General features: G+C 29.3%; 2 protein-coding genes across 2 annotated transcripts; one reads left to right on the plus strand and one right to left on the minus strand.

Moving 5' to 3' along the window:
* Positions 1–142: 142 nt before the first annotated feature.
* On the minus strand, positions 143–5,423 carry LOC108685093 (the record flags this gene model as incomplete). The annotated part of the gene is made up of 15 exons (XM_018189732.1): positions 5,308–5,423; positions 5,163–5,205; positions 4,904–5,031; positions 4,733–4,836; positions 4,241–4,374; positions 3,934–4,144; positions 3,741–3,824; positions 3,176–3,522; positions 1,820–3,076; positions 1,511–1,750; positions 1,054–1,271; positions 817–980; positions 552–756; positions 313–435; positions 143–245 (listed from the first exon to the last, which is right to left on the minus strand). Coding segments are annotated over exons 1-15 (3,363 nt in total), but the record flags the coding sequence as incomplete, so codon positions are not given.
* A 547-nt stretch (positions 5,424–5,970) lies between these two features.
* On the plus strand, positions 5,971–9,166 carry LOC108685136 (homocysteine-responsive endoplasmic reticulum-resident ubiquitin-like domain member 2 protein). Its single transcript, XM_018189797.1, has 4 exons — positions 5,971–6,376; positions 7,214–7,596; positions 7,669–7,992; positions 8,700–9,166. Exons 1-4 carry the CDS (start codon positions 6,242–6,244, stop codon positions 8,974–8,976), a joined length of 1,119 nt encoding a protein of 372 aa, XP_018045286.1. The 5' UTR covers positions 5,971–6,241; the 3' UTR covers positions 8,977–9,166.
* Positions 9,167–9,196: the final 30 nt, after the last annotated feature.

Here is a 9,196-nt window from a genome sequence, read left to right on the forward strand (position 1 = left end):
GTGAATGATTGCACGATTATTCAAAATATTAACAAATTTATTTATTACATTTCTAACTTACTTTTATTGTGAAAAAATCACTGATATTTTAGAAGATCAATCGGAAATCTTTTTATTTTCAATCATTAAATTATTTAAAAGTTTCTTCCATTATATCGATATAATCCTTAACATCATTCATATATCTCCGTAAAAATTTGTGATCTCTTTTTACATTTTTAATTAATTTTTTAATGTCTGTTTCCCTATAAAAAAAAACAGAAAAAAATAATATCGAATTTTCAAATAATTATTCAAGCTATCTAAACTTACTTTATTCTACCTAGTATACAATAACAGTTGATATCATTTGGAGTGAGTTTATCAAATCGTTTAATTTTAATCGTGACTTCCAGTATAATGTCCAACCGTTTGCTTCGAGATATAAATGAAATTCTGAAATAAATAGATTATCACAATTTCGTCAAATCGGTGCACATGTATGTATTGATTATATTTTAAATAATAGTATATAATGTAACAGTATGATATAATTTGATGTAAATTATTACTCGTCATTAGTAATCTCCATTAAATTTAAATCATCCAAACGCCTCAAATCAAACTTGAAATCCATAGTTAGTTTTACATCTTCTGAAATAAAATTTAACATCGGAAGGATGTCCTGATGAGTTCTATACGAACTTGTAAGTAATTCCGCGTTTACTTTCTCCAGAATTAATTTGTAAACTATCTTTGAGAATACTCCTGAATCATCTATAAAAAAAATAAATTAATCTCATAACTTTATTATTAAACTGATATTTGTATAATTACCTGCAAGGCGGGAAATAATTTTGATTTCTTTAATCAAATTTTTCTCGGAGTCATTAAAATCATATGATAAAAATGTCGCTATCAATAATGAATTTGCTATGAAACCAAAAACGATCATTTTCCTGTTAATATTATTATAATATATGTTCCAAATAACATCGTCCCTACAACAAAATAATTTATTAGATCTCTTTAATTCCTTTCTAATAGTAAAATATACTAAAAATATATATGTACCCTGCGGCATACGTTTCTAATTTTTGCAATAATGTTACAAATGGATCTTCGTTAATTGTGCTAACATTATGTGTTGTTACGAGTCCTTCTGTTGCACATTTGTCTTTCTGTCTCATATTTTGTTGTTTCACTTCATTATTTAAATTTATTCTATATTTTTTGGGCTTTATTTGATCTTCAATTATTACTTCTTCGAGATAATCACGTTTTTTTGTTTCCTGTAACAGTACAAGATCTTAATCATTTCATGTGATTAATTAGCAAAAAATTGAAATAGCTGATGATCAAGTAGAAGATCAAAATAAAAAATATATTCGGAAAAAAAAAAAAAAAAGCAAGATTGCAGAATAATATTAAAGAGCAAGGGCAATATTCAGATTTTATCAGTTACTTCAATTTCTTTGATAATTAATGATGTCGAATAATTAAGATCTTGTATTATTACAATTTTCTCAACCTTAGTATTCATTGATAGTACGCTTTTCTCATTAATATTCTTTGTCGTATGATAATTTGATTTATTAAGTTGATTGTCATTAATAATTGTCTTTATTATCGCTTGGCAATCAATTTCCTGATTATTTTCAGCTTTATTCATTACAGTATTTTCGTGGCGATCTTCTGTTTGATTGTTCTCAGTATTTATTGATTCCTCTTTTTCTCTTAAAATTGTGAAATAATCGTTTGCGATATTTTCCTTCGAATTTGTTGGACAGTTGAATTCTATTATATTATTTACTATTAATTGGTTAGAAATATTATTTACTGATATATCAGTGATGATCGATGTCGATGATTCATGTTGAATTTCGTGGAAAGAGCTTTCTTCCTCGCTGCCTAAATGTACGAACGATGGCGGTTTAATTGATTGTAGCTCTTCAAAACTATCTTCCAGATGTGGCAAACTTTTTCTTGAAAAACTATATTTACTAATCTCGTCTAGACTATTCCTAAGATTTGAGTTAGATATCTGTGTATGATCTATTGTTTTCTTTACAGAATCATTATATTCTTGTTCAATATCATTTAAATCATTTACATAGTTAGCGCCAGAAAATGAATGTATATCACTTAAAGAATGAACTTGAGAAGACTGAATTTCCATAAAAGAATTGCGAACTCGTTTTGAATATGATTTTTTATTGTCATCAGACATTCTTTTTTTACCGCTGGCATTTTCTGAGTTTGTACTTAATGAATTATTCAGTGGAGATTGAGTAATGGAAATGTTAGACAATTCATTGTGTCTAATATTTTCTGCTTCTACAATTTCCCTTGGAATTGTAAAATTTTCTTTTGTTACATCTTCCCTTAATTCTGTTAGATTATTATTTGTCATTAAATGTTGGAACTCATTATTTTTAGAAATGATTAAATTCTCTGTTTCATTTACTTTCACATCTTGTGTAAAATGTAATGTTGATGGTACTGCAGTAGTTATTTCCATTGATATATCTTGAATGGTTTCACTTGCAACTACATCAGTTTGGCATGATACTCTCGCGGAATTTTCAGCTGGTATTGAGATTGTTTTTGACAATGTTTGAGAAAATGATACGGACTGTGTAGGGTGAGTAGTATCAGTAGTACTAAATGTTATCTCGTGCAAAGAAATTGGGACAACTTCGGTAAATTCCATAGATTTATATAATAATTTAGTTCCTTCATTAAAGTAGATTGAATCATTCCTATCTTTTTCTTCATGTGTATTCTCTTTAGATATTGATTTACAAATTGGTTGAGTAATTTCTTTTCTTGATATCGCTGTGGTCATTTCTATGGATACATCAGCGAAGAGTACAGTTTTATCATTTTTTGATATTAATTCATCAATTTTTAAATTCGCTTTGTCAATGTTTAAAGGTGCTACACTTACTGACTTTGTTATTTCCATTGATGCATCATTGAAAAATTTAGTTTTATCGTTTTTTTCAATTTCACATGTACTTTTATTTGAGTGAACAACGTGTGCAGCATGAAACATTTTCTCTTGACACGAGGGAACTGAGAGATCTTCAGTAAACTCCATAGATTTGCATAATGTTAGTGTTTTTTCATTAAAACAGTCCGATCTATTTATATCCTTTTTATTATCTGTATTTTCTTCAGATGATTTATAAATAATTCTACCAGTAATTTCTTGTTTGTTTCTTGTTGACATTGTCTTGGTCATTTCCATAGATACATTATGGAAAAACATAGTTCTATCATCTATAGATATTGGTTCATCCACACTAATATTTTCCTTATTGCAAACATTTGAATACAATGTGATACCTAGAGGTTTTGTCATTTCCATCAGCACATCATTAAAAATTTCAGTTTTATCAATTTGATCCTTTGTCAGAGCTTTTTCTTTGACTGTAATTTCATTATTGACCTTCTTTTCATTCATTTTAGATGGTACCATAATCATTTCCATTGAAGTATCGAGAATTGTATTATTTGTGTGACATATATCTGTGGCATCTGTAATGAAAACATAAATAATTAAAAAACAAATATTACTACATAATCATGCATCAATAAAATGTAAATGATTGTATTACAGATGTTAATATCATTGAGTCATTGGCATATCTTACATCTGGTATATATTCAGAAATGTCTCTAGAAACAATTAGATTGTAAATTTGTTGGAAATAGAGAGTTATGAGTATTTGTAGCATTTCATTTCATATGTTCACAGTTTTGTAATATTGTTGGAATTTGTTCGAAAATTTCTAAATTAGAAACAACAGATTCCGCAAATATTGGTACAGCCTCGGTATAATAATATTCATTGACATATTACAATTAATATATTCCATTGATACACGATTATTTTTAGTAGTATTTGTTTTTAAATTATTTATGTTATTATTATTTTCCTTAAATTACCTTCTTGTTTCTTTTCTTCTTCAACGTGTAAATATGAAGGTACTAAAGATGTACATATTGGTGCTGTTAGGTCCATAGAAAAATCTTGAATACGTGTTTTGTCTAATTCAGAGTCAACATTATTAGAATAAAACTCAGAAGGATATTTTTTAGCAACATTATCTTTACAGTCTTCTTCATCAGAATCTCTATATATTGTAATATTGCTTGACTTTATACTTTTAGATATATCTGTTATTATAATTTGTCCAAATTGAGATTCTTCATCAGACAACTGTATATATTCTGTATCCAAATTACTTGATACCAAATCATTAGATATGCAAGATTTATTTAGTGCATGCACTGCACTAAAACCTAAATTATAGTTTGTATCATTATTTCCTTCATTGGCTGTTGCAACAGATCCTTGTGGTAGTTGATTATCAACTAAATAGATACCTATTAAAATAAATAATATGTATAATATGGCTCAAATAATTAAAAAGAAAATATGTTAAGAAGAGCTACCAAAATAACAAATTTAATGTACATAATAAGATAATAATAAAAATATTAGTTTAAGATAGAAATATTCTTATTTTTATTTATTTTTAATGTATCTTATTATTTATATTTATTTATTTGCATCTTATTTGTATCTTATGTATATTAAATTTGTTATTTTGGCTTATAGTCCTTTTTAATAAATTTTCTTTTATTTTAAAGGTAGGTATTGTTTGGACAACATAAACTATTTTCAGAACGAATACATATACAGTCATTATTATAGAGGTATGTATATTTTCTATCATTTCACCTTCAGCATTCTGATCAATTACAAAAGATCCTTTTAAAGTAGAATCCTGTTCTTCGTATGTATTATCCCACACAGTACCTTGTTCAGTAGAATGACAAAATTCTCTGCACAGAATAAAATAAAGATTTGAATAACAAATTGTAACCAAGCATTACAAAACCAAATACTCACTTGACATGTTTTTTCTCCGCAAAACTAACTCGTCTCTTGTTTTTTGATGAACTTGGACTGTTTTCATTGGATGAAGAATCAAAATTCACATTTTGCAATGGTTGCCGTGGTTTACATGGTTTAAGAATCTACCAACATGATTCTTATTAAGAATTATTAATTTTTAATAAAAATAATATACATTGTTAAAATAGATAACTCTTTAATTTAAAAAATTAACTAGAAAAGTTATAAGTCATATGAATAGATATGTAGTTACCGATGATCGTCTAGATTCACTTCGTCTAGGTTTCGATGGAATCCTGTAACATAAATAAAAATATTCCTTTTTTTTTTGTAAAATTCTTTGTATCACAGAATCTTAATTTGACGTATAAAATGAAAAGAATATTTTTAATACATACATTTTATTCACATATATATTACACACTTGTACACACTGTACAACTAAGCTGCTGAAAGCAGCTGAGAGCAGCTGAGAGAAAAGAAAATCCGTTAAATTTGATTTCTCCCTAATTCCCTCCTGAAAACCGCCATATTTATTTCGTAAACGCATTTAAATTAAGCCACATAAAATCAAATTTCTATGTTACGAAAATTACGAATTGAAAATAAAAATTATTAGATTTTTCACGTTCATTAAAATGTCCTATACTTTTTCAGTCATCGATTCGTATTGAGCTTTAAAGCTTATTTTACAATTGCGAAAGCGTAATTGTAATTGTTGTAAGCAATAGTAATTGCAAAAATTCACAATCGAATATTCTCCTCGTATTGTAGTGCGATTGGTCAATTCTTACAATTCTACACTACGTTTATGAAATTATAGATCGTCTAAATTATAGATTGTCCTCGCAGAAAGTGTTTGCGCTTAGTGCTTTTCGGAACGCAGCAGTCTTGAAAACTCGGCACAACTCTTGCATAAGGCGTGCACGAGTGGGAGTTTGTAATCTTGGACCAATGAACGATCGCCAAATCGCAATTCTGACAATTTCATGTCGTGAGTCGCGATAATGTTTGTACATATGTATGTATATATATATATATATGATTACGTTGAGCGATATCAGATGACATTTGACGGTGGTCGGGTACGATCGGTCGACAGAATTTGTTAAAAAGTAACGTGACAAGAGTAAATCGTGCAGGAATTTTCCTAATTAAAGATCGAGACGCGCTTTTTCAATCGACGAAGGGAACGATCGGCATCGTCAATTTCGTCGTGAGTTGAACGACGTCGAAACGGCTAGGCTTATCAATTGCTGTTACGTACTACGTCAACAGCTGACCTCGGGTTGCCTCGGGCTGGCTGTGACTAGCTGGTGACACGCCGAGAGGATGGCAGACGCCGCCGTTAATCTTATAATAAAGGCACCAAATCAACAAATCAAAGATCAGATAGTTAAATGCGATCTCGGCTGGACTATTGGTCGTTTGAAGGAATATCTGTCCGAAGTCTATCCCAGCAAACCAGTAAGTTGCGTGAAAGTAATTATTTCCGCCCGGTGAAAGCAGAGTGTGTTTCTCTTTATATTTTGTCTTCTTTTTTTTTCTCTTTGCTCCATTAAAGGTAAGCGAAAAGATAACTATCTCTTTAAACAATGATATTCGAAATGTTTAAATGCTTCCTAATTAGATACAATCTTAATTATTAGTTTTTCATAGATATTCATAGTGGGATGTAGAATGATATTGTTTATTTGAAAAAGAGAAATCCTCCACCTTCAAACAATGCCACTCTATGTCTCACTGTGAATGAAAACTCTATGAAAAACTAAGAATTTCTAAGACAAATCTCACTCTATGTCCTATTACAAATATCTATGAAAAACTAAGAATTCTAAGATCTTTTTTCATCTATGTAAGTATTTTGTACTTTTTCGTACAAATTTTTTTCTGCCAGAGTTGTTTACAAAATTATCAGTAATCTGCAAGTGACTTTAAGAGTTATGTTTTAAAGGAAAGATTAGTATTATTAGATGAATATATTTGTGAGCTTTTTTGATGATTTAAAAAGGTGTGATGTCTTTGTGTTAAATTGTTATTCATTTTTATTAATATAATTTATTTATATGCCTGTTGTTGTAATAATATTACATGATACATATATTAATATTATGGACGATATATATTTTATGAAAATGTATTTTAATTCCTAAAAAGTTTTTAAATTTCTATTTATTTTATCTTTTTATTTATCTTAAAATTTTTAATATTAATGCTACAATTATTTATTATTGTACCCTGTATTGTATTACAAAATGTTTAAGATATACAAGTGATCTAAGTCATTATTATTGTTGTTTGTAGGAAAGTTCACATCAGAAATTGATCTATTCCGGTCAGTTATTAAACGATTCTGCACAATTGAAGGATGTCTTGAGACAATGCGATGGTTCAGAGGATCAAGCGTATACCGTTCATCTAGTCTGTACTCCACAAAAGATGTGCGCTGCTCAGGCTACGTCGGATCAAAATCAATCAACTGAAATAAATATAGATGCTGGATCTGCAATAAGAAATACTCATATCAGAAATAACACTATTCAAAATCAAAATCAAGAGAATGCTAATGTTACTGCAGCTCAGCATCAACAATACTTATCTCAGCAGTATCTTGATCCTCGAAATAGTCAACAGTTAGCTTGGTTGCAACAGGCATATACACATTATTTTACACAGTATATGCAATTGTAAGCTGTCCTTTACAACTGTTTAGTAAAGGAAAAAATGCATAAATGTGATTACAATGTGATTATTTTCAGAATGGCAGCGCAAGGTGTACAGTTGCAAGCCAGTATTCCATATCTGCAGCAAATGAATATCAATACAAGTGATACGGCTCAACATACATACACGAGCAATAATAATAACAATGTTGGTGATGAGCAACCCCAACCAGTTGCTCAAGATGCAGCCGATGTCAATGCAGGAAATAATGGTGCAGGCGAGGATGCTGCATTTAACCGCGACTGGTTGGACTTCTTCTACATGTTATCTAGAATCGTTGTTCTATTTGGTATAGTGTATTTCTATTCATCCCCACTCAGGTTCCTCATCGTCACGTTTCTGGGATTTGCAATATATTTGTAAGTCCCAATTCTCTAATACACATATTCTTTAATACACTAAAAACAAATTTATCAAATTTTAATATTTCTTCAAATAGTTCTAGCGAAATATTTACTAAATATATTTACTAAACACATATTTATTACTAATAGTACAAGTATTAATTTGATTAAACTATCATTTTTTAAATTTATCTCAATATTTATTGTTTGCTAGCATTTTTCAAAGAAATATTTATTAAAAGTTAATATTTTTTTTTCTCAATGTAGATCATAATTCCTTTTTTACGTATACAGGATGTCCCGTAAGTTTTTGCCAAGTGTATAGATAGAGCGAATTAAATTGAGTCGAAAAATCCTCTATCATTTTGCAATTTTCGCAATGATTAACGAGATATTAATTATTAAAAATCGCTGAATATTGATTTTCAAAAAAAAACTTGTCTCTTACAATTTTTTTGTAAAGTTCATAGTATACGAGTAAAAAATTATTGAAGATCATTTCAATGTTCGACAGTTTTTAATAATTAATATTTTGTTAACTATTGCGAAAATTGTAAAATAATAAACTTTTCGATTTAATTGATTTTCGCTCTACTTATACGAAAGCGCTTGGAAAAAAACTTACGGGATATCTTGTACATACTCTCTATACATGTTTCTTTGATGCTTTTTTTTGAACTTGTCTGAAAATTATTAGATGTAACACAAGGTATTCGTTATAGATATCAAGGTGGGTTCTTTAGGGTACAGCCAATCCTATTGGCTGAAAATAACAACGGACGCGCAGACAACAACAATCAAGTATTACAGAACGAAGTAGTAGGTCCTCAGGCTATGCCGCAACAGCAAAACGCTCAAGTGCCAACCGTGCAACCAGAAGCACGAACAAATGCCAATGAAGAGAATGAAGAACAACGTCCAGGCGCTCTTGCCTTTACTTGGACCTTCTTTAGTTCGTTTTTTGCCTCGCTTATTCCAGATCAGCCAAATGTCATTTAATCCCGCCCGAATATAAAATCGACATTCTTTTCTTCTATACTTATAACGTAAAGACTGGAGAAGATGACTTTGTCATGATATATATCAGGTTTTTAAAATATTTAACAGTTTGTAGAATCAAAAGTGCTTAAACTCGTGATTAATTCAATACATATATTCCTATGAAAGTCTGATCAGTTTTATGGTATCCAAGGAGTTTTGTATCTAAATCTAATATATA

Source organism: Atta colombica, unplaced genomic scaffold (assembly GCF_001594045.1).
Source record: "Atta colombica isolate Treedump-2 unplaced genomic scaffold, Acol1.0 scaffold146, whole genome shotgun sequence".
Lineage (NCBI taxonomy): Eukaryota > Metazoa > Arthropoda > Insecta > Hymenoptera > Formicidae > Atta > Atta colombica.

What these genes read in the sequence shown, in the direction of transcription:
- LOC108685136 (XM_018189797.1), top strand. Translation starts at nt 6,242, where the DNA reads ATGGCAGACGCCGCCGTTAATCTTATAATAAAGGCACCAAATCAACAA. An exon ending in TTTACACAGTATATGCAATT is followed by an intron (nt 7,597 to 7,668) that starts GTAAGCTGTCCT and finishes GATTATTTTCAG; the next exon opens with AATGGCAGCGCAAGGTGTAC. An exon ending in CTGGGATTTGCAATATATTT is followed by an intron (nt 7,993 to 8,699) that starts GTAAGTCCCAAT and finishes TATTCGTTATAG; the next exon opens with ATATCAAGGTGGGTTCTTTA.